Genomic DNA, 25,803 nt, shown 5'->3' on the forward strand with positions numbered 1-25,803 from the left:
CAATCCCCGGCTGCTCCCCGGCCTCCGGAGGAGGGTCCCACATGGCGCGCAGACCTCTCCTGCCGCCCGCTGCTCCCCTCAGCAGTGTACTTCGGTCCTTCTGCCTGCTCTGCTCCCCGCTCTGGCTCTGGTGAATTCTCTCACCCTCCCGCGCTTCTGACTGTACCCAGTGCATGTATAAATAAATAAATCTTTAAAAAAAGAACAAATGGTTATTCCAGAAACCCATTTCAAATGTTTTGTTTTGCTAATTAAAAATACAACAATATTAGTAATAATAATAAATCAAATGTATTAAGATATTCCTTGAATGCTTTTAAAAAAGAAAAGAGGGCCTCCCTGGTGGCGCAGCAGGTTGAGCGCCGCACTGTGAAGCTGTCCGCAGCCGGCCAGGGCGCCACCCACATGGCGCGCAGACCTCTCCTGTCTCGCCCGCTTCTCCCCTCAGCAGTGTTTTTGGTCGTCTGCTTCCTGCTGTCTCTGGTGAATCTTCTCACCCTCCCGTGCCTCTGGCCTGTACCCCATTCTTGTATAAATAAATCCTTAAGAAAAATAAAAAAAGAAAAGAGCAGTTACAGTGAAAAACTCTTGCAGGGACAGATGATGAGACCCGAGGTCACTGGGTTAATGGCATGTGAAAGTCAGGGGTCCTGTGTTAGGTGGACACAGGGGTTCTTGCGACAGCTGGGCTGTCAGGGGTGAGGCAGAAACGGAGGTGGACGTCGCAAAGGCGGGGGATGCTGTGTGCGATGGAAACAAGGTCCCTGCAGCAGGGCTGGGGTCACGTGTGGCGCGGTCGGGGGTCTGGATCACAGAGCCGGGGTTCAGGGGTGGAAGGGCTGAGGCCCAAACCCCGGGGAGGAGTCCCCGCGCGCAGCGGGCATGGAGGAGGTGTGCAGGGTCGCGGGTTCGCAGCGCTGCGGCGCGGCTCTTCCGGGCGGGGCTGGGCTTGCTCTGGGGCCCGGGCGTCCCCCCAGCCCGCGCTCGGTGTCCCGCACCGGGGCCTCGGCGGCGGCTCCCGGGCGCCCCCTGGCGGCCTCCCTCCGGCCGCCGCCGCGGCTCCCACAATGCTCGCGTAGCCGGGCTTCGGCTCCCGCGGCGGCGGCGGCTCCAAGATGGCGCAGACGATCTTCGAGGCCCTGGAGGGTGAGCGGCGGCGGGGCCGGGGGAGGCGGCTGTTCCGCGTGGCGCCCCCTCCCGCCGCGCCCTGGCGGCGCTGGGCCCAGGGCGTGCGGCGGCCGCGGGGCGGAGGGCGCCGGGACGGGAACAGCCGCGGGCGGGAGGGGCGCGCGCGGGAACAGCCGCGGGAATTGAGGCCCGGCGGGAGGCGGGGGCGCGCGGGCCCGGAACAGCCGCGGGGAGGCCGCTCGCGGCTGGGGGGCGGGGGTGGGGCTGGGGGCCGGAACAGCCTCTGCTGCGAGGCCCGGCGGGGGGGTCAGCGGGGCTGGAACAGCGGGAGGGCAGGCCCGCGCCGGGGCAGGGCCCCGGGACGGAAGCGGCCGGGAGCGCGGGCGCCGCGGGGGGTGGGGGTCCGGCCGGAACAGCGTCGGGCGCGGGGCCTCGGCCGGCGGGGGGGGCTTTCCTGAGGGAACAGCCGGGGCGGGCAGCCCCCCGCGGCCGAGGGCGTCCGGGCGAGGGTGGCAGGCGGGCCAGGGTGGCCGGCAGGGCCTGGGCCGTGGTGCAGGAGCCGCTGCGCAGCCGGGTGGGCTTGACTGCCCGAGCCGCCGGGCCAGGCGTCCTGACCACAAAGAACTTGTTTTGAGCTCCTGTTGTGCGCCTTGTGCCAGGATGTGGTCTGTCAAGCTCAAACCCAGAAAGGCTCGGCGCCACCTGTGTGTTAGGACCTGGTGTTCAGAGCCCAAACCAACAGACACTGCTTGCTTTCTGTGTGCACCATGCTGGGCTGCAGAGTTTTACGAACTCATACAAGGAAGGATCGGTGCCTCCTTGTGCACCTGCTGGCCGCAGGGCAGGTGGGCGGGGCGGGAAGAGACCTTGGCTACTTCCAGACCTTGGCACAAAGTAGGCACAGTGGAATACAGACCCAAGAATGTTCTTGGAGCTGTGTGATGATGAGATGAGTACATCCATAATTAGAGTGTAAACTAGGCCAGGCTGGTGGTATGTGACTGATACTCTTGAGTTCTGCCACTCCACAGAAGACTCAGCCATGTCCCTTTACTTGGAGGATCAGAGTTCTCACCATGAAATAGGATAACCCTGCTGCCTCCTATCTGGAGAGACTGAGGAATACTTTTTGAACCATTCACAGTTTCTGCCCCACAAAATACCAGGATACAGAAATTATAGAACAAATGATTACAGAAATTACAGAATTAGGAGCCTCCCTGGTGGCACAGGGGTTAAAGACAATGCTATCAAGCTGTTGCCAGCGTCTGCAACATGAGTTGGATCTCCACAAGGGAAATAACCCACATGGCACTGCAGACCTCTCCTGTCTCACCCACTGCTCCCCTTAGCACTGTATTTCAGTAGATCTGCCTTTTCTGTGCCCCACTGGGTCTTTGGTGAATCCTCTTGCCCCCTGCATCTCTGGCATACACCCCAGTACCCCAGTTCTTGTATGCAAAAAAAAAAAAAATGCTATGAAGAAAGAAAACAATGATAAAGTTTTTTGTTTTTTTTTAAATGATGTGTTCCTGGGCCTCCCCTGGTGGAGCAGCGGTTGAGCGCTGGGCTGCGAAGCTGCCTGCAGCCTCTGCAACACCGGTTCGATCCCCGGCCGCCGGCGAGGGTCCCACATGGCGCGCAGACCTCTCCTGCCGCCCAGACCTCTCCTGCCGCCCGCTGCTCCCCTCAGCGGTGTACTTCGGTCCTTCTGCCTGCTCTGCTCCCCGCTCTGGCTCTGGTGAATTCTCTCACCCTCCCGTGCTTCTGACTGTACCCAGTGCTTGTATAAATAAATAAATAAAAGTTAAAAAAAAAAAAATGATGTGTTCCTGGATTGAACGATAATGATGAGGAAATTAAAAGAAAAATCAGTTCCTAGGACTGTGATGCCTGCCAGCTAGGGGAAGGGCAACAGAACCGCAGGTATCCAGAGAGGACCAGGGCATGGAAACTGCTTTTGCAGTGCCCTGGAGAGAGAGAAGACTTCTAGGATTCTAGTTCATGTGGATGAGCAACTACAGCTGAAGCCTTTGAACTTTTTCTTAGAATCAGTATGGAGCTCAAAAAGGGTTTTCAGCAGGGGAGCCACACAATCTGATGCATGTTTTATGAAGTTCACCCTGGCTGCTCTGAGAACAGACTGGAGGGGGCCAGCGTGGCGTTGGAGAGGTGAGGGAAGTGCCTGCGGTTGTCTCCCTGAGAATGGATGGCCGTCTGAGTAGAAAAGGATAGATTTGCTGAAGGACTAGAATTGGGGAGAGGGTGGAGAGACAGGTTGATGGAAGAACCAGAGGTGCCCCAGGGGCTGTGCCCTTGTGGTGGTGTGATGAGGATCACCAAAAGAGGAAAAAAGTCAGCATTTTTGTAAAGATTAGTTTTTAGAGCAGTGCTAATTTCACAACAAAGTTACAGCGATTTCTGTAACAAAGATACAGCGATTTCTTCTATTCCTCCCACCCTACACATGCCGAACCTGCCTCATAGTCCCCTCACCAGAATGCTGTTGTTACCAAGGATGCATCTGCATTGACACATCATAATCGCCCAAAGTCTGTAGTTTATCTTGGGGTTCACTCTTGGTGGTGTACGTTCTACTGACAACATGTAAATGTCACTATAATATCTTACAGAGTATTTTTACTGCTCTAAAAATCCTCTGTGCTCTGCCTATTTATCCCTCCTCTCCAGCCCTGGTAACCACTAATCTTTTTATTGTCTCCATAGTTTTGATAGGTAGTATTTTTGAAATTGTTTTTAAATTTGAAATATTTTTTTTTTCAGTAGATTCACATGCAGTTGTGCAAACTAATACAGAGAGATCCCATCTTCCCTTTACATACTTTCCCACAATGTAACTACACAGAACATTTCCATCACTACAAGGTGTTCTCTTTTGTAGCTACTCCTACCTCTTTACCCTCTGCCCCCATTTCTGATGCCTGGCAACCACTAATCTGTTCTCCATTTGTAAAATCTTGTCATTTCAAGAATGTCATATATGTAGAATCATGTAGTTTGTAACCTTTGAGATTGGCTATTTTTCCATTCAACATAATTGTACTTGGGTGTTCTTGCTATACACAATCTAAGTTGTTTTGTATATCAATAATTTTTCCCTTTTTAATCGCTGAGTACCCGGCATGGGGTACGACACAGTTGATTTCATCATTCACCCATTGAAGGACATCTGTATTGTTTCCAGTTTTTTAATATTTTTCTTAAAGATTTATTTATGCATATAAGAACTGGGGTACAGGCCAGAGGTGTGGGGGGTGAGAGGATTCACCAGAAACAGAATGGGGAACAGAACAGCCAGATTGACTGAAAGACACTGCTGAGGGGAGCAGCGGACGAGTCAGGAGAGGTCTGCTGTGCCATGTGGGTAGCTCCCTGGCTGGGGATCAAACTCGTGCTACAGTGGCTGCGGATAATTTCCTTGTGCCACCAGGGAGGTCCCCAGTTTTTTACTATTAATAATAAAACTGCTACAAATGTACAGATTTGCATACAAATGCAAACATACAACTTTGCGTGAAATGATAGATCAGCGTTCAGGGCAACGTGAACCCCAGGTTTGGGACTCCAGATATTGAACTAGAGGGGTGAATGAGGCCACTTAAGGAGAAGAGAAAGAGTCCAGATAGAAGGAACCTTTCAAAATGGAAACATTTAGGGGGTGGGCAGGAGAAGAGAGTTGAGGTGACTAGGAAGGAGCCAGCAGAAAGGTGGGAGAAGATCTGGGAAGGGTGACATACTGGAGCCAGAGAAAGGAATGCTAGAGACTGCCAGGAGAGCTTTGCTGATTTGGGTGAAATGGTGGGGGCTTTAAGCCCCTCTACAGTGGGTAGGGAAGGGTTGGAAGCTGGGCAGAGGAGATGGAGGGTACAGACAAGGCTCTTGTGATGCTTGCTGTTGCAGGGGTGAGAGATGAGCCAGTATTTTCAGGGAGGGCATTCTAGAGAGACCTGAGCATGTGTAACTGCTGATGGGAAGGAGACGTTGCAGAGAGTGGGCAGACTGGGGCCAGGAAGTGGCAAGTTTCTGAGGGAGCAGGAGGAAAAGGAAGACTGGCCTCAGGAGGGAATGACTTACATCAAAACTGGGCAAAGTATGGATCCAGTTTGGCTGCAGGAGCTAATGGTTCTAATTTGCACGTGCTTAGAAGCTGGGGCAGGTGGCCAGGTAGGGGCTGAGAAATACCAAGTAGTCAGTTTCTCAAGAACCCTCCTCTAGACCTCTCCCTCTGCTCCCCTCAGCAGTGTACTTCGGTCCTTCTGCGTGCTCTGCTCCCCGCTCTGGCTCTGGTGAATTCTCTCACCCTCCCTCCCTTCTGACTGTACCCAGTGCTTGTATAAATAAATAAATAAATCTTTAAAAAAGAAAAAAAAGAAAACTTTCACAGATTCTGATTACACTGTTCATTGAAGAACAGAAAAGAAAGGCACACGTCTGAAAACAAAGGAAACAAGGAGTCCAGATCGATCTGTGGGATTTGTGGAAGTGTGTGTGGGGAAGACTCAGTGACATAGTTTTTAGAGGGGCTGTGTTGCTGAGGGTTAGATTCAGCCAGGAAAGGAGCCCATCTTAGTGGTGTCTTGAACAGGCTGGACAAGGAAGCCAGTCCGGAGGTGAGGGCGTGGCTGTGTTCTATGAGTTTCTCAGCTGCCTGGGATCTTTCCAGTATTTTGCGCTGTAGTCCCATGACATGGCCCATGTCCTCATGATCCTATGACCATATTCTGGTTCTAGGATGCTGGATGGATGGTATGACAAAGAAGGGGGTCACGCATCAGCTTTTAAGAAAACTTTCCCAGAGGGCCTCCCCGGTGGCGCAGCGGTTGAGCGCTGGGTTGCGAAGCTGCCCGAAACCTCCGTGGCGCCGGTTCGATCTCTGGCTGCTCCACGGCCACCGGAGGAGGGTCCCACATGGCGCACAGACCTCTCCTGCCACCCGCTGCTCCCCTCAGCAGTGTACTTCAGTCCTTCTGCCTGCTCTGCTCCCCGCTCTGGCTCTGGTGAATTCTCTCACCCTCCCGCGCTTCTGACTGTACCCAGTGCTTGTATAAATAAATAAATAAATCTTTAAAAAAGAAAAAAAATAAAACTTTCCCAGAGGTGCCATAGAACCCCTTTACTTATATCCCATTGGCCAGAACTTACACATTCCCTAACTGCAAGAGCAGCTGGAAAGGGTAATCTTTCTTCTGGTACCTAGTTTTGTCCAAAAATCTTGTATTCTATGGCAGTAGAAGGAGAGAATGTGTATCCAGGCACAGTTGGCCATTTTTGCCAGAGGGGTGTCTGGCTTATAAAGGTATAGTAGGAACAGAATACTGGCTGGGCCCACCTTCCCAACAGCTGCTTTTCTTTTTTCAGGAATGGACAATCAGACTGTCCTGGCTGTCCAATCGTTGTTGGATGGCCAAGGAGCAGTCCCTGATCCAACAGGCCAGAGTGTTAACGCACCTCCCGCTATCCAGCCACTGGGTGAGTGTTTGCTCAGGTTCCCCAGAGGAAAGGGTGAGTGGCTCCCCATGAAAACCGGTGGGCTCATGAGGGGGTGTGGGAGCAAACTGTCCATTGTGGTCCCCAGGATATCCCTTCCAGCTGGGATCTTGAGGCTTGTGCCTTTCTCTGGCTTAGCTCTGAGGACACTCTCGAAATCACTTGTAAATAGGGAAATTATAACAGGGAATGGCCAGGACCCCTGATACTTGACATTGCTTGCTCCTTTCACCCGGAAGTAGTTTTTCAGCTTCTCTTTTGTGAAAAGAACAGGCTAGAGGGAGTATGAATCTCTCCGATTTATAGGTCAGGCCCCTTAGACACAGAGAGGATAGGGAACTCCTTTTAGAGCTCTGTGTGAGTCCGTGTACTCATTTACTCATTCCACAAATATTTTTGAGTACTTGAGGACCATGCTGGGACAGAGAGATATCTACTTGGGTTTGAATCTTCATTCCTTTCGTTCCTACCCTATGACCTTAGGCAAGTGAGTTAACTTGGTTTCTACCTCTGTAAAGTGGGGATGATAGTCCTACCTCATTGAAGTCTTGTGAGGATATTTGGGATTTAGTTTTAGATGCTGTAACTAAGAAGCATACATTTCTTAGGGCTTGTACAAGATGAAAATTTATTTCTCTGTTACATGTGGTCCTGGTGGCCATTTGGGGTGGGTGTGGTGAGATTCAGATTCATTTCTGTGACTCTGCTGTCCTCAACATGCAGCCCAGAATGGGCTTTCCACTGTCGCATTCCAGACCTGTCTACTGAGATAAAGGGTGAAAGGTGGTCTACCTTAGACGGCAGTGTTTCCCACTAAAATTTGTGGTTTTATTTAAGAAGGAAGAGAAAATATTGAATCAAATTAGGCATTTCTGCTACAAGATATCAAGTGATTGGCACAGTATGGCCGGTGGTACGCCCTTAATAATGGGTGCTGTTAACTGTAGCTAAACATTCATTTATTCAACAAACATACTTTGAGAATCCCCTGCACAGGGGATACTGCAGTTATGGTAATAAATAAAACATGTTTCCTTCCTTTAGGGGATGCATAGTCTTGGAGGTATGAGAGGTGTGCCTTGTGGCCACTGGCCGAGGGGGACTTCCTGGAGGAGATGACATCTGAGCTGAGCCTTGCAGAATGAGTTTTCTGAGAGAGGCAGCTAGAGGGAACAGGGGATACAGGGTCGCAGAGTATAATCCTGTGGTCTGTTTGGGGACTGATGAATAAATTCAGGCAAGGTAAAGATTCTGAATTTTTCAACTCCAGAGCAAACGCACTTTAATTTTTCTTGATTTCTAATTTTTTGATTAGAAAAATTAGCTCCTGGGAAGCACAAAGGTGACTCTTGACACATGCACGTCCAGTCACAGATGCTGTTAAGATTTGCTGTTCTCGTGGCCCAGATGTGGGTCTCTCCCTGTTTCTCACTTTGATGCCCTCTATTTATTCTTGCTATTTTTTTCTCTTACTCCCCTCTCTCTGCTGCTCTGTGGGCATCATCCCTAGATGATGAGGATGTCTTTCTCTGCGGGAAGTGTAAGAAACAGTTCAACTCGCTGCCAGCGTTTATGACCCACAAGCGGGAACAGTGCCAGGGGAGTGCCCCGCCCCTGGCCACAGTCTCACTGGCCACCAACAACATCTACACACCTTCGGCGCCACCCACAGCAGTTCAGCAGGCCCCACCTCCTGCCAATCGCCAGGTATTCACACCATCCTTTGTTAAAGCACTCAGTGAGTTTATTTTGAGCAACCACAACATGTCAGGTACTGTGTGGGCACTGCCATGTCACTGCCCTTGAGGAGGTGGGTGGAATAGGCCCACCCAAGCAAGTGTATAGAAGTATGCTTTTTCAGGAATTTGAGTCTAGAGAGATGGGGATGACAGGCGTAGAGGCTTTGCCTTTTTGTAAATGGTGCTTAGGGATGCCTCTGGGAAGAAGTGACATTTGAGCAGAGATCTAAAGATGTGAGGGAATGAATCATGCTACCAGTTTGGGGGAGAGAATTCCAAGAGGAGGGGGCAGCAAATGCAGAGGCTCTGAGGCAGGAGTGTGCTGTTCCAGGAACAGTAAGGAGGTGAGCGTGGCTGGAGCTGAGCGAGTGGGAGATGGTACGGAGAGGCAGCAGGGGGACCCTGGCAGATCGTCTGGGCCTTATGAGCTTTTGTGAGTGAGATGGGAGCCATTAGAGGGTTTTGGGCAGAAGAGAGATTTAATCTGATTTCTACTTTAACTACATCCCGCTGGTTGCAAGACAGAATAGATTTTGATGGGAGTCAAGAAAGACGGGAGACCCATTGAGGACTATTGTGTAAGTCTGGGCAGTGGGTGGTGGTGGCTTGAGCAGGGGTAGTGAAGGTGAAGAGAAGGGTAGAGATTTTGGAAATATTTTGAATGTGGAGCCTACATCTTATGGATAGATTGGATGTGGGGTGTGAGTTCAGGCCGAGTCAAGGTTGACTCCACGGTTAGAGTTCTTGTTAATTAAAGTGGAAAAGAGTGAGGAGGATTTGGGGGCGATGTCAGGCCATGTTGGATTTGAGATCTTTAAGTAAGAGGTGGTGGCGCTGCAGCCGGGTGTACAAGTTTGGAGATCAGGGGAGAGGGCCAGGCTGCAGGTATCGGGAGAAACCTTCATGATCCTCACTCAGAACACAGTGCTGGAGCAAAGACTCCTTGATTGGGGGTCTCTTTGAGCGGTTCAGGAGTCCTCATAAAGGAAGCTGGGCATGTCTCAGGATGCCAGGTCAAGGAGTTGAATTTTTCTGTTTTCCTTTTGTCTCTTTATTCCTTTGAAACTTTGTCTTCAGCTGTCATGTAAACATAATTCCTGCCACCAAAATAAAAGCTTTCGCCCTGCCAGATCTGTAGGACATGGAGATTGAAACTACTCAAGTGGCCACAGAAATCTCCTAGCATAGAACATACTCATTGTTCTCACTCCTTCATCAGGAGTTTTGTTGGAAGAAAATATTCCCTCTTCCCCTTCTTTTTTTTTTTTTCCAAAAAATTAAAAAATTTCCCCAGTCTTGGACAAGGAAATAATTAAACAAATGGTGTGTTAAGGGCAAATGCCAATTGTCCTGCTTGAGTGACTTGAGTAGATAGGAATGTGATTTCCCACTTTTCATTTCGGCCTAATTCATGTGATATTATAAAAATATATGAGCCAAAATCTCCACTGCCTTTTGTGGCTGTGACATGGGGCATTTCCCCAGCCTGTCTGCTCTGTCCTTGCTAGGTTACTGGTGAGAACATCCTGTTTGGACAGGGTCTTTGGGTTCAGGGTTCCAGTCACTGCCCTCCTCAGAGACCCTACAGAGACAGCTGATCTAGCTAGATGCCAAGGGCTGCCCAGTGCAGAAAAGCAGCAAACAAACATCAATTGAGAGGATCAGTCACCACATGATTGACACTTCTGTAAGGTTTGCCTTTCATCCCCATTGTGACCTGGAGAGTGTATTACTGTCATTATTATTAACTTGATTATTTGTAAGTAATACATATTTCCCTTCTGCTTCTTCCCTGCCACCAGATAACTACTGGTGGATATTGTTTTTCAATTGGAATCATTTTGAATATTTAAATATAAAAAGTGAGCACTGATTTCCCCCCCCACCTTTAGACACGTGCCCAAGTCTAATTGCCAGAATGTGCAGAGGAAATGAGCTCCTGCTCTGCCCTCCACTGTCCCCCCATCTCATGACTGAAGCTGTTTGCTGGTTCTCCCTCCTTTCCAAAGACATAGTATTTGCTCTATCTTTTAAGAGACTTTCACATTTTTTTTGAAGTATTCACAGGGGAATCACAGTCATCTTATCTTAGATTTTCAAAAATAAGAATATATAATCTCTATATTGTAATGGAATCTGATTTTTCATGCATGCAGTATCTTTTACCTGCTGTATAATATTTTATCCTATGACTGAATTTTTTTTTTCCTGTACTTCATCTCCTGTCAATTGACCCCAAGGTTATTTCCAGTTTTTCACTGTTAGAAATAAGGTCACGCACAATATTCTTATTTGTGAACTCTCTGTGGACATGTGTGTTTCTCTAGGACGGCTACCTGGAAGTATTATTTCTGGGTCATTACATGAAGGCATGTACTTATTCTCCTCTTTTTGATAGATGAGGAAATAGGGATTCAGAGAGTGGAATGACTTGCCCAGAGTCACATAGCAGGGAGCAGCAGAGGTGGAAATGGAACCCAGGTCTGTGGAACTCTAGAACCCAGATCTTTTGTATCACTCCTTCCTCTTCCTTCCAGAACATCAAACATATCCTTTCTTTCCCTCTCCCATCCAGATCTCCACGTACATCACAGTGCCCCCATCCCCACTAATCCAGACCCTGGTGCAAGGGAACATCTTGGTGAGCGATGACGTGCTCATGTCTGCTATGTCAGCCTTCACGTCCCTGGACCAGCCCATGCCCCAGGGACCCCCACCAGTGCAGGTAAGGAGAAGGCTGGCTTCTCACAGGGTCTTGATCCCAGGCCTGCATTTTGGCTCCTGTGGATTCAGAATCTTGTAGAAAGAAGAGGGTTTGGCCCCAGCTCTCTCCCATGCTGAGGAGGATTGTCAGCCTCCACTTGGCCAGCCATATTGTATGTGGGAAGCTGCTATGTTCAGTTGGGATCCAGAGCATGATTTTGGGGTTAAACAGCCATCCTGGATATTTTGACTACTATTTTATTTATTTATTTTTTTTTAAGATTTTTTTTTTTAATCTATGTATACAAGAACTGAGGTGTAGGCCAGAGGTGCGGGGCAGTGGGCTTAAGAGGATTCACCAGAGAGAGTGGGGAGCAGAACAGGTGGATCTATTGAGATACACTGCTGAGGGTAGAAGTGGGTGAGACAGGAGAGGTCTGCTGCCCCATGTGGGTCAGCTCCCTGGCTGGGGATTGAACTCAGGCCTTCCTGGTGATAGCACCGAGACTTAACCCCTGTGCCATCAGGGATGCCCCCAAAGTATTGTATTCTTTTTGCAACCTTTCTGTAGGTATGAAATTGTTGAAAATGAAAGTTGGGAAGTTAATTAGTGAGTCCCTCTACCCAAAGAAAACACTACTAAAAGTTTGATGTCGGGCTTTCCTGGCCTTTGAATGCAAATAGAGATAGAAACAGCTTTTTATATTAACATAAGATGCATATCTATTATAAATGGGTTGTGTTACATGCACTGTTCTGAAACTGTGACTACCGCTCAGCATCATTTCTGCAGTGTCCGTTGGGACAATAGCTCCTTTTGACTGACCAGCAAAAACCCTCTGGTCACACCAGCCCAGGGTAACAGCATTATACTTCTCCCCTTGTTCTGCCCCTGGGTTTTTCTAACAGTACAAAAATATTTTAGATTATGTCACCTCAGATTTTCCCCCAAACATGTATGACTGGAACTCAAGGAATAGCAGTTAAGAGTACTTTAGAAAGTACTAACCAGCAGCATCATTTTAATAGTCACAAAGAATTCCATCATGTGGATGGACCACCCTTTGTATAGTCAGGCTTCTATGGAAGGGCATGTAGGTCACTGTCATTTTTGCTGTTATAGAAACTACTAAAATAACCACCATATACATTTATCTTTGCCCACCTGGTTGATTATTTTGTAGAGTAAATTTCTAGAAGTTAGTGGCTATGCTGCAGGGTTTTGTGAAAACCTACCCATTCAGTGGCTCTCTAGACTCCCAAGACACAGGATGGTTATTCTCATGGCCATGGCTTATTACAGCAAAAGGATGCATAGCAGGACCAGTCAGGGGAAAAGGCACATCAGTTGGAGCCTGGAGGAATCCAGGTTTCCAAAGTTCTCCCTCCTGGGGAAGAGGGGCGAGAACGCGCAAAGCACATGTCTTCCTCTCACAGTGAAGAGCGGCAGCCTGTATGGTGTTTCTGCTGGGGAACACACCTGAAACTCCAAGGCCAGGGATTAGGCACAAAGCCATAATGACTCCCAGAAGAGAAGGCGGTGTTCACCATAAACCACATTGTGCAGGCAGTCCTGGTGAGCTGGCACAGTACGGTCAGTGCCCCAGGTGGGTGAAACGGCCTTATTGACACAGGGAACCTGCCAGGCAGGAGCAAGTCCTGCAGGCCACGCCCTCTACCAGCAGCAGCATCGCCAGCTATATGAACTCTTTCCACAACAAGATGAGCCATTTTTGCTGACTCCATGGAGAAAAGGGGCACAGTCCCAGCCTCTGAGTTGTCTTGTGGGGGATTCTTCTCTCTATATGGCTGGCCGAGGCAAATGCCCTTGCTCACTGTTCAGCATGGCAGCTGCTGGCAAGAAACTATGACGCTCTAATTTTCTCTTCTGATTTCAGAGCAGCCTGAACATGCATTCTGCACCCAGCTACCTCACCCAGCCTCCTCCTCCTCCTCCCCCGCCTCCACCACTGCCCCCACCCCCACCCCCCCAGCCCCCACCACCCCCACCCCAGAACTTGGGCCCCCCTGGGCGAGCCAACCCTGGTGGGAGTGGCGTGGTGGAAGTGTACAATGCCCCAGCACCCTTGGCTGGGAGTGGAACGGTGGAGATCCAAGCATTGGGCATGCAACCCTACCCACCCCTGGAGGTGAGCAGAGCCTGGGGGTGGGAGCAAAGTCGGGGAAACTTGTCATGGTCAGCATGAGTAACCTAGACCTTTTCTGAGCACCAACTGTATGCTAGATATTGTACTGGAGATACTATGGGGAACAGAACCAGACCTGATCCCTGCTCTCAGAGTATACCCTATCTTGGGGGAGAAGGACTTTCATCAAGCCATCTTGCCTATAAATGGAAAATACAAAGCCATGAGGAGGTGGTGTGAAGTAGAGATTGTAGCAGAAATATAAGCTTTCCTCAGAGAGTGCTCAAAGTAGTCAGAGTACCTGCCTTTTGGGAAGAGGATTCCAAAAGCATATCTGCATGAGTATCTCATATTTTTAACAAGCTCAGTGTATCAGTTAACTATGGCTGGGTAAAAAATAGCACCAGGGACTCAGTGGTATAGCACTCTCACATGTACAGTGGTCAGCTTGGCAAGTGCTGATCCTGACTGGCCTCAGCCACGTGACTGGAGCTGGATTAGTTGCCAGCTGCTCTGGGATAGCCTGGGGTGGGGTGACCCAGCTCTGCTTCATGCAGCTCTCATCCTCCAGCACGTTTGCCATGGTGGAGGTGCAGAAATGTTTAAGGACTCCTGAGGCTTAGGCTTGTAAGTTACAGTGTCTCTGTTGGTCAAAGCAGGGCACAAGGCCAGCTTAGATTTTGGGAGTAGGGAAATAGATGCCACCTCTTCATGGGAAGAGCTGCAGAGTCGCACCGCAAAGGACATGAGTATGGGGAGCAGTGAAGAAGTGAGGCCATCATGCAGTCACTCACATGTACCATGCTCATTCGCTGCTGAAGAGCTCTGAGCTACGAGCACTCTATTATCAAGACCTTGCCTAGACATGAGTGCTAGAGGGTAGGGTTATGAAAGAAGGAGCCTGCCTGTACTGGAGGGCACATTAACCCAGACCTAGAATCTGGCCATACAGACAGCCCACATCAAGTGGCATCTCTGTGTAAAGAGAATCAGACTGGTGGGAAAATCCCACCACCAGCACATGATGTGAGAGCCTTCAGGGGTATTTTCCTGGTCTGGGAGAATAAGGCAAACTTCCCTGAGGACTTTGTCAAATAAAAAAAAGTTAAGTCAGTAAGATGCTGAGCGGATGATGGCAGCCCTGTAGGCAGAGGGGCCGGCACAGGGGAGCTGCTGTTATTTTCCGTATCGACAAGGGTGCTCTTTGAAGGCAGAGCCTGAGTGGTCTTTAATTCTGTCAAAGCAGAATATTAGCACCTAGCAGAGTACCTGGTCCATGGGGCCAGGGTTGTAGGTAGCCAGAGTAGAGCCTTCTGACCTCAGTTTCCTCCCCTCTGAAATGGGAACTCCTCTCCTAGGGCTGTTGGGGATAATGGGAGCTAACCCAGTGGCAGTCACATAATCTCTCAGTAGTGACTTGAATAATGGGTGAATTCATTCATGTGACAAATATTTATTGAGTGCTGTATTGATCAAGAAAAGAGAAACAGTAGGTAAAGAAAAGAGAAACAGTCTAGCCATTTCGGGCAGAGGGATTTAAAACAGGAAGTTAGGTGCTTACAAAGCTGATGATCTGGCCAGAGGAGCAAAAGTCAAGGTTGACAGGCTCCTCTGATTTTTAGGTTGACTATCATCACTTGACCCAGAGTCAGGACCTGGCTGCTGCACCCAGAGTACATGAATCTGTAGGCTGGTGTCCCGGCTGCCCTGCCATCCTTGGGGCTAGTCGTCAAAGTCCCTCAACACTCATGATGGACTGTCTCTGCTGGCTACTAGAGGAGGAGAGTGGTTTCTCCTTCCCTCTGCCTTCCCTATCTCATGCAGTTGCTTCTCATGGACAGAACCTAATAATTACATTCTCAGAACCATGCTGGCAAAGGAGCCTGGGAATGTGGCTTTATGCATTTCAGTGGAGGATGTGGGAAAGGTACCAAGGGCCAACAGATAAGATCTGGTTGAAGCACCTACTGGCGCCATCTCAGACGCCCAGTGCATGCTTAAAGGAATCCATTCATTCAGTGCCTACTGTCTACCAAAAATTGCTTTAGAGGTTAGAGCAATAAAGGCCCTGGGGTTAGAGTGTTAAACAAAAGCAGAACAAAAATCCCTGCCTTCATGAAACTAGACACATAATAGAGAAGATAAGTAGGTAAAGTACATAATTCATTAGATAATAAATCTAAGGAGAAAAGCAAAGCAGAGGAGGCTAGGGAGCAAAACTTTGGCTAGGTTAGCCCAGAAGACCGATGAATGATGAAATACATGAATACGTAAATGAATTATTCACAATGCACTAGAGTTAACTAAGTTTGAGTGGCCTGGAATTCATTTGGTAATTTCGTATGGCCTCAGTGTCTGTTCTCAGTTGAGGGATGGCTGCTTGTGTGTCACAAGAGGGGGGAGTGAGAAGTGAAATTGCTGATGAGAACACAGACCCTTCTAACTTCCTGATTCCTCAGTGCTAGCAAAATACTAACTATGGTAATGATCATTACAACAGCTCATGTTTATTGAGTACTTACTATATGCCAGGTACTGTTCTAAGTTTTCTAGATATTAACTCACTTAATCCTCAGAACAGCCCAATGAGAGGGGTACTATGATTAATCCCATTCTACAGATATGGAAACTGAGACAGAAAAGTTAAAATACTTGTCCAAGGTCACTTCGGTGATAAATAGTGGAGTCAGGATTTGAACCTTGACTGACGGCTGTCTGTCTTCATGAAGTTACTTCTAAGCAGTCTTGGGAGTGATTGGGCTCATAGCCACTTGGAGAACTTAGCATGGGGATATAGTTGGGGAGTGGATGAGGTCAGCCACAGCCACAGTGAGGGTCCCCCTGGCTGGAGCAGCTCTCCCTTCTCCCTTCCCAGATAGATGTCTTTCTCTGAATGTGCTGTCCTTCTAGGTGCCAAACCAGTGTGTGGAGGCTCCAGTGTACCCCACCCCTCCGGTGTATAGCCCTGGGAAACAGGGATTCAAACCAAAAGGACCAAATCCTGCCGCCCCCATGACTAGTGCCTCCGGGGGCACAGTGACGACCTTTGACTCCCCACCAACACTGAAGACCAGACGAGTCAAAGGTGCCAGTGGACTCCAAGAAGGTGGGCCTGCAGCTGGCCAAGGGCATCTTCAACATTGACCTGTCCATAGACTGCACAGTCTTCACTTTTATGGTGGTTAGGATTAAGTTTGGTTGCATGTGATGGAAAACTCGAAGTAAGAGTAGCTAAAAAATAATAGAACTTTATTTTTCTCCTGTGCAAAACAAGGCCAGCGGCATGTATTCCGCAGATCATTTGCCGATGTCAATACACACCCACATTTCTTTTGTGTTTCTGCCTTGTCATTCCTAGAGCATGGCTTCTAGTATCAGGATGCCTCATTGTGTAAAGTTAGCTCCAGTTAGCAATTTTATATTCCAGGCAGTGAGATAAAATAGATGTCTCTCAACTTCCAAAAGTTCTATGATGCTTTTGCTTATATCTTGGTCAAAACTTAAGTCACATCACTATTATCTAATTGCAAAGGAAAGTGGGGATTGTCTTTTTTTTTTTATATTTTATTTTATATAATTTTTACATCATTTTTCATTTTTGCACAATGTATGCATTTTCATTTTGGTTATCTTCCCCATACAATTCCCACCCCTCTTATTTTGACCCTAATCCCTCCTCTCCTCTCCCCTTACCCCCTATAGTGTGTCTCTGGTTTATAGTTGCTTGTTGATTTTGATTTTTTCTTTATTATAATTAGTCTTTTTCCTGGTCCCATATTTAGGTTTTCTAAATTCCTGCTGTGAGTGAGACCATCTGGTGTTTTCCTTTTTCTTTCTGGCTTATTTCGCTGAGCATGATCCCTTCCAGCTCCATCTATGTTGCTGCAAATTGCATGAATTTATCTTTTTTGAATGCTGAGTAATATTCCATTGTGTATATGTACCACATCTTCTTGATCCAGTCATCTAGTTTTGGGCATTTGGGTTGTTTCCAGAGCTTAGCATTGTAAATAGTGCTGCTATAAACATAGGAGTGCAGGTGCCCTTTTGAATTAATGTTTCTGTGTCCTTTGGGTAAATACCTAGGAGTGATATTGCTGGATCTTATGGAAGCTCTGTCTTTAGTAGGTTGAGGAATCTCCATACAGCTTTCCACAGTGGTTGGACCATATTGCACTCCCAGCAGCAGTGTGGGAGAGTTCCTTTTTCTCCAAATCCTCACCAACATTTGTTGTTGCTAGTTTTTTTAATAAGTGCCATTCTCACTGGTATAAGATGGTATCTCATTGGTAGTTGGTATCACTGGTATCATTGGTATCACTGGTATCTCATCATAGTTTTGATTTACATTTCCCTGATTACAAGTGATGTTGAACATTTTTTCATATGCCTGTTGGCCATTTGCATTTCTTTTTTTTTTTTTTTTTAAATAGAGGCATGTTTTATTTATTTGTTTGTTTTTTTGTTTATACATGCACTGGGTACAGTCAGAAGCGCGGGAGGGTGAGAGAATTCACCAGAGCCAGAGCGGGGAGCAGAACAGGCAGAAGGACTGAAGTACACTGCTGAGGGGAGCAGCGGGCGTCAGGAGAGGTTTGCGCGCCATGTGGGACCCTCCTTCGGTGGCCGGGGAGCAGCTGGGGATCGAACCGGCGCAGAGGCTGCGGGCAGCTTCGCAACCCAGCGCTCAACCGCTGCGCCACCAGGGAGGCCCCCATTTGCATTTCTTTGAAGAAGTTTCTTTTTAGCTCTTCTGCCAATTTTTTGACTGGATTGTTTACTTTGTTTTTGTTGAGTCTCATCAGCTCTTTGTAGATTTTTGTGATCAGTCCTTTATCATTAGTGTTGTGTGCAAAAATTTTCTCCCAGTTGGTGGGGTTTCTCTTTGTTTTGCTTATTATCTCTTTTGCTGTGCAGAAGCTCTTTAATTTGATGTAGTCCCAGCTGTTTGTCTTTGCCTTCACTATCACTGCTTTGGGAGATGTGTCTGTAAAGATGTTTTTGAGGTGCATGTCATGTAGTGTTTCGCCTTTATTTCCTTCTACCTATTTTATGGTTTCAGGTCTTATGTCTAGTTCTTTAATCCATTTTGAGTTGGTTTTTGTGTATGGTGCGAGGTAGTAGTCAAGCTTCATTCTTTTGCATGTAGCAACCCAGTTTTCCCAGCACCATTTATTGAGCAAACTTTCTTTGCTGCATTGCATATTCTTTGCTCCTTTGTCAAAGATTAGTTGACTATAAATCTGTGGGTTTATTTCTGGATTTTCTATTAAGTTCCATTGTGTCTGTTCTTGTTCCAATACCATGCAGTTTTGATTATTATGGCTTTAGTATAGTTTGAAATCTGGGAGTGTGATGCCGCCATTCCCTTCTTTTTTTTTTTCAGGAGAGCTTTGGCTTTTCGGGGTTTTTGGAGGCTCCATATGAATTTTATCAAAATTTGTTCTATTTCTTTGAAGAATGTTATTGAAATTTTGATTGGAATAGCATTGAATCTGTACATCACTTTTGGATGTCCATTTTGATAATGTTAATTTTTCCAATCCATGAGCAGGGGATGTCTTTCCATTTCTTTGTGTCTTCTTCTATTTCTTTTAACAGTGTTTTATAGGGCCTCCCCGGTGGCGCCCCGGTTGAGCGCTGGGTTGCGAGGCTGCCCGCTGCCTCTGCAGCGCTGGTTCGATCCCCGGCTGCTCCTCGGCCACCAGAGGAGGGTCCCACATGGCGCGCAGACCTCTTCTGCCGCCCGCTGCTCCCCTTAGCAGTGTACTTCGGTCCTTCTGCCTGCTCTGCTCCCTGCTCTGGCTCTGGTGAATTCTCTCACCCTCCCGTGCTTCTGACTGTACACAGTGCTTATATAAATAAATAAATTAAAAATTAATTAATTAATTAATTTAAAAAAACCAACAGTGTTTTATAGTTTTCTTTGTATAGGGTCCTTTACCTCTTTTGTTAGGTTTATTCCCGAGTATTTGATTTTTTTTGTTTCAATAATAAAAGAAATGTTTTTTTTGATTTCTTCTTCAGATTTATTGTTTGTGTATAGGAAGGCTACTGATTTTTGTGTGTTGATTTTGTATCCTGCCACTTTACTAAACTGATTAATTAGTTTTTCTGTGGAGTTTTTGGGGTTCTCTATGTATATTATTATATCATCTATGAATAGTGATAGGTTGACTTCTTCCTTGCCTATTTGGATTTCTTGTATGTCTTTCTCTTGTCTTATTGCTCTGGCTAGGACTTCCAGTATTATATTGAAAAACAGTGGTGAGAGTGGACATCCTTGTCTTGTTCTAGATCTTAATGGAAATGCTTTCAGCTTTTCACCATTGAGAATGATATTGGCTATGGGCCTTTCATATATGGCCTTTATGAAGTTGAGGTATGTTCCTTGTATCCCGAGAATTTCAAGGACCTTTATCATAAATGGGTGTTGTACTTTGTTGAAAGCTTTCTCAGCATCTATTGATATTATCATATGGTTTTTGTATTTCTTTTTGTTGATGTGTTGGATTACATTGATTGATTTTTGGATGTTGAACTATCCTTGTGTCCCTGGAATAAATCCTACTTGTTTGTGGTAAATTATCTTATGGATACATTGTTGGATTCTGATAGCTAGAATTTTATTGAGGATTTTTGCATCAGTGTTCATTAGAAAGATTGACCTGTAGTTTTCTTTTTTTGTGTTGTCCTTGTTTGGTTTTGGTATTAGTGTAATGTTGGCTTCATAGAATGTGTTTGGTATTGTCCCTTCCTTCTCAATTTTTTGAAAGAGTTTGTGAAGGATAGGCACTAATTCATTTCTGAATATTTGGTAGAATTCAATTGTAAATCCATCTGGTCCTGGGCTTTTGTTTTGGGGGAGGTTTTTGATTACCATTTCAATTTCACGGCTTGTAATTGGTCTGTTTAGGTGTTCTATTTCTTCTTTATCTAGCTTTGGGTGATTGTAGAGTTGTAGGAATTTGTCTGTCTCTTCTAGATTGTTGAGCTTATTTGCATATAACTGTTCATAGTAGTTTCTGATTATTCTTTTGATTTCTGCTGTGTCTGTTGTGATTTCTCCTCTTTCATTTGTCATCCTATTTATTTGTGCATTCTCCTCTTTTCCCTTTGTGAGCCTGGCTAGGGGTTTGTCTATTTTATATATTTTTTCGAAGAACCAGCTCTTGGTTTCATTCATCTTTTGGATTATTTTTTTAGTTTCGATTTCATTTATTTCTGTTTTGATTTTTATTATTTCTTCTACTAGTTTTAGGATTTTTTTTTGTTGTTGTTCTTTTCTAGTTTTTTGAGCTGTGAGATTAGGTTGTTTCTTTTTTTTTTTTATAAATTTTATTTTTATATTCCCCCATACAATTGCAAACGCCCCATTCTGACCCCAATCCTTCCCCTCCCGCCCCTTACCCCCCAAAAAGTTTCTCTGGTTCATAGTTTTTTGTTGATTTTGATTTTCACTTTCTCATATTCATTTTCCTGGTCCCTTATTTAAGTTTTCTAGATTCCTGCTATGAGTGAGACCATCCGGTATTTTTCTTTTTCTTTTTGGCTTATTTCGCTGAGCATGATCCCTTCCAGCGCCATCCATGTTGCTGCAAATTGCATGTGTTTATCTTTTTTGAATGCTGAGTAATATTCCATGGTATATATGTACCACATCTTCTTGATCCAGTCATCTATTTTTGGGCATTTGGGTTGTTTCCAAAGCTTAGCTATTGTAAACAGTGCTGCTATAAACATAGGGGTGCAGGTGCTCTTTGGAATTGATGTTTCTGTGTCCTTTGGGTAAATACCTAGCAGTGGAATTGCTGGATCATATGGAAGCTCTATGTTTAGTAGGTCCAGAAATCTCCACACAGCTCTCCATAGTGGTTGGACCAGTTTGCACTCCCACCAACAGTGCAGAAGAGTTCCTTTTTCTCCACACCCTCGCCAACATTTGTTGTTGCTAGTTTTTTTAATATGTGCCATTCTCACTGGTGTGAGATGGTATCTCATGGTAGTTTTGATTTGCATTTCCCTGATTACAAGTGATGTTGAACATTTTTTCATATGTCTGTTGGCCATTTGCATTTCCTCTTCAGAGAAGTTTCTTTTTAGCTCTTCTGCCCATTTTTTGACTGGATTATTTTCTTTGTTGTTGCTGAGTCTCATCAGCTCTTTGCAGATTTTTGTGATCAGTCCTTTATCATTAGTGTTGGGTGCAAAAATGTTCTCCCAGTTGGTGGGGTTTCTCTTTGTTTTTGTTATTGTCTCTTTTGCTGTGCAGAAGCTCTTTAATTTGATGTAGTCCCAGCTGTTTATCTTTGTCTTCACTATCACTGCTTTGGGTGATGTGTCTGTAAATATGTCTTTGATGTGCAAATCCCGTAGTGTTTCGCCTATATTTCCTTCTATGTATTTTATGGTTTCAGGTCTTATGTCTAGTTCTTTAATCCATTTTGAGTTGATTTTTGTGTATGGTGTGAGGTAGTGGTCAAGCTTCATTCTTTTGCATGTAGCGACCCAGTTTTCCCAGCACCATTTATTGAACAAACTTTCTTTGCTCCAATGCATTGTCTTTGCTCCTTTGTCAAAGATTAGTTGACCATATATCTGTGAGTTTATTTCTGGATTTTCTATTCGATTCCATTGGTCTGTATGTCTGTTCTTGTTCCAATACCATGCAGTTTTGATGATTATGGCTTTGTAGTATAGTTTGAAGTCTGGGAGTGTGATGCCTCCATTTCCTTCTTTTTTTTTCAGTAGAGCTTTGGCTATTCGGGGTTTTTGGTGATTCCATATGAATTTCATCAATAATTGTTCTATTTCTTTGAAGAATGCCATTGAGATTTTGATTGGAATAGCATTGAATCTGTATATTGCTTTTGGTAGGATGGCCATTTTAATAATGTTTATTCTTCCAATCCATGAGCAGGGGATGTCTTTCCATTTCTTTGTGTCTTCTTCTATTTCTTTTAACAGTGTTTTATAGTTTTCTTTGTATAGGTCCTTTACCTCTTTTGTTAGATTTATTCCCAAATATTTGATTTTTTTTGTTTCGATAATAAAAGGGATGGTTTTTTTGATTTCTTCTTCTTCAGATTTATTGTTTGTGTATAGGAAGGCTACTGACTTTTGCGTGTTGATTTTGTATCCTGCCACTTTACTGAATTGATTGATGAGTTGAATTAGTTTTTCTGTGGAGATTTTGGGGTTCTCTATGTATATTATCATATCATCTGCAAATAGTGATAGTTTGACTTCTTCTTTTCCTATTTGGATTCCTTGGATGTCTTTCTCTTGTCTTATTGCTCTGGCTAGGACTTCCAGTATTATATTGAAAAGCAGTGGTGAGAGTGGACATCCTTGTCTTGTTCCAGATCTTAATGGAATTGCTTTCAGCTTTTCACCATTGAGAATGATACTGGCTGTTGGCTTGTCATAGATGGCCTTTATGATGTTGAGGTATGTTCCTTGTATCCCAAGAATTTCAAGGGCTTTTATCATGAATGGGTGTTGCACTTTGTCAAAAGCTTTCTCAGCATCTATTGATATTATCATATGGTTTTTATATTTCTTTTTGTTGATGTGTTGGATAACGTTGATTGATTTTCGGATGTTAAACCATCCTTGTGCCCCTGGAATGAATCCAACTTGGTCGTGGTGAATTATCTTATGGATACATTGTTGGATTCTGATAGCTAAAATTTTATTGAGGATTTTTGCATCAGTGTTCATTAGGGAGATTGGCCTATAGTTTTCCTTTTTTGTGTTGTCCTTATTCGGTTTTGGTATTAGTGTAATATTGGCTTCATAGAACGTGTTTGGTATTGTCCCTTCCTTCTCAATTTTTTGGAAGAGTTTGTGAAGGACAGGCACTAATTCGTCTCTGAATGTTTGGTAGAATTCATTTGTAAATCCATCAGGTCCTGGGCTTTTGTTTTTGGGGAGGTTTTTGATTACCATTTCAATTTCACGGCTTGTAATTGGTCTGTTTAGGTGTTCTATTTCTTCTTTATCTAGCTTTGGGTGATTGTAGAGTTGTAGGAATTTGTCCATCTCCTCTAGATTGTTGAACTTGTTTCCATATAACTGTTCATAGTAGTTACTGATTATTCTTTTGATTTCTGCTGTGTCCGTTGTGATTTCTCCTCTTTCATTTATGATCCTGTGTATTTGTGCTTTCTCCCTTTTTTCCTTTGTGAGCCTGGCTAGGGGTTTGTCTATTTTATTTATTTTTTCAAAGAACCAGGTCTTGGTTTCATTGATATTTTGGATTGTTTTTTTAGTTTCAATTTTATTTATTTCTGCTTTGGTTTTTATTATTTCTTTTCTTCTACTGGTTTTGGGGTTTTTTTGTTGTTCTTTTTCTAGATCTTTGAGCTTCGAGATTAGGTTGTTTCTTTGAGTTCTTTCTTGTTTTTTGATGTGAGCTTCTATTGCTATATATTTTCCTCTTATTACTGCTTTTGCTGCATCCCATACATTTAGGATATTGGTGTCCTCCTTGTCATTCAATTCAAAGAATTTTTTAATTTCTTCTTTGATCTCCTCGTTAGTCCAGTGGTCTTCCAGTAGTGTGGCTTTTAATCTCCATGAGGTAGGATAGTTCCTTGCCTTCTTTTTATGATTTATTTCTAGTTTGATGCCTTCGTGGTCAGAAAAGATGGTTGGTATGATTTCAATCTTGGTGTATCTGTTGATGTTTGTCTTGTGCCCCAGTATGTGATCGATCCTGGAGAATGATCCGTGTGCGCTTGAGAAAAATGTGTACTCCGTTTTTTTTGGGTTTAGTGTTCTATAGATGTCTGTTAAGCCCAAATGCTCTAGGTCCTTATTTAGAGCTTTAGTTTCTTTACTTATTTTTTTGTCTTGTTGATCTATCCATTGTTGATAGTGGTGTGTTGAAGTCTCCCACTACTATGTGTTTTCTCTGATGTCTGTTTTCAGAGAGGACAACAGTTGTCTGATATATTTTGGTGCTCTTTCGTTTGGTGAGTATATGTTAATGAGTGTTATTTCTTCTTGAAGTATTGTCCCCTTAATCATAATGTAGTGACCATTGGGGTCTCTTTTTATTTTTTTGAGTTTGAAGTCTGTTTTATCTGATATAAGTATAGCTGTTCCTGCTTTCTTTTTTGGCCCATTTGCTTGTAGGATTGTTTTCCATCCTTTGACTTTGAGCCTATTTTTATCTTTTGTAGCTAAATGTGTTTCCTGGAGACAGCAAAAGGTTGGGTTTTGTTTCTTAATCCAGGCTGCAACTCTGTGTCTTTTTATTGAAGAGTTTAGTCCATTTACATTTAGAGTTAATATTGATATGTTAGCATCTGTATTTGCCATTATGTTTGTCTTTCCTTTGATTTTATTTATTTATTCTTTTAATAACTTTTTTTTTTTTTTTGGTCTTCTTTCGTTGTTATTCGTCCCTCTGAGGTTCTGGCTTTAGGATTCCTTGTAGTATTTTTTGGAGTGGGGGTTTAGTCGTAATGAAATTCCGGAGTTTCTCTTTGTCTGGGAAGGTCCATATTCTTTCTTCATGGAGGAAAGAGAGCTTTGCGGGATAGAGTATTCTTGGTTGGCATCTGTTTTCTTGGAGTCTTTTGACTATGTCCCTCCACTCTCTCCTTGCCTGTAGTGTTTCTTCAGAGAAGTCTGATGTCAGCCTGATTGGTTTTCCTTTGAATGTTATCTGTTTCTTCCCTCTTGTCAGCTTCATTATTTTTTCCTTGTCCTGGATTCTTGGGAGCTTTACTATTATGTGTCTTGCTGTGTTTTTCCTTTCGTCGTGGAAGTTTGGTGTTCTTCTTGCTTCTTGTATATCAATTTTCAGCTCCTTCTTCGCATTTGGGAAGTTCTCTTCAATTATCTCCTGGAATATTTTCTCTGTTCCTACATCTCTCTCCTCTCCTTCTGGAATTCCTATAACTCATATTTCCTTTCCTCATGGAGTCAGATAGTTCCCGAAGTCTTTCTTCATTCTTTTTCCTTCGTACTTCTCTTTCCTTTTCTGTTTTGGTTCTTTTTATTTCTGTGTCTTCAAGAGTACTTATTCGTTCTTCCATTTCATCTATTCTGCTTTTATTGTTTTTCCCAGAGTTCTTTAGTTCCTCCATTAATTCTTTGATCTCCTGCATTTCTTTTACTTCCCTCTTTAGGGACTCAATTTCCTTCTTCTGATCTATCACTTTTTTAATCATGGCAATTTTAAATTCTCTTTCTGGAAGGCTCAGAAGTTCTTCCAAGTTGCTGTCGTTGCAATCTGGGGAGTGGTTTTCTTTTTGTGGTGTGCTTCTTTCCTGAGGAGTTGTTAGGTTGCGTGTGGTTCTTCTACTCCCTACTGTCTGTTTTCTAATTTGTCATATGCGTTGGGACACTGTGTTGCTCGGACTGACTGGCATCTTGAGTGAACTTCTCCGCTCCCCTCTGGCTCTTCCAGGAGCCATCTCTGTCTTCTGGGGGAGCTTTCTGCTGGTTTTAGGCAGTTTTTACTGAAGAAATGTCCCTGTTCTAAAATGGCGAAGCGGGATGCAGTCCCTGCGCCTCTGGTTTCAGGCGCACTCTTCTGCGCACCCGGTCTGCCCCGGACGTGG

At 45.0% G+C, this 25,803-nt stretch overlaps 1 protein-coding gene across 3 annotated transcripts in view; it reads left to right on the forward strand.

Annotated features, from left to right (window-relative positions):
* Window positions 1-1,100: 1,100 nt before the first annotated feature.
* The window catches only part of ZNF341 (zinc finger protein 341), a gene marked incomplete at both ends in the record, with an annotated part of 48,898 nt that continues 24,195 nt past the window's right edge, over window positions 1,101-25,803 (forward strand). The window contains 6 exons of one of the 3 annotated variants that reach the window (XM_084247461.1): window positions 1,101-1,146; window positions 6,508-6,618; window positions 8,147-8,343; window positions 10,951-11,100; window positions 12,977-13,228; window positions 16,136-16,331. In XM_084247461.1, the coding sequence (XP_084103587.1) occupies window positions 1,116-1,146; window positions 6,508-6,618; window positions 8,147-8,343; window positions 10,951-11,100; window positions 12,977-13,228; window positions 16,136-16,331 (937 nt within the window). Of the gene's footprint in view, window positions 1,147-6,507; window positions 6,619-8,146; window positions 8,344-10,950; window positions 11,101-12,976; window positions 13,229-16,135; window positions 16,332-25,803 lie in introns of those variants that run through there. The other 2 variants (XM_084247459.1, XM_084247460.1) reach the window with 2 other exon arrangements.

This window comes from Talpa europaea, assembly GCF_964194135.1.
Source record: "Talpa europaea genome assembly, chromosome: 11".
NCBI lineage: Eukaryota > Metazoa > Chordata > Mammalia > Eulipotyphla > Talpidae > Talpa > Talpa europaea.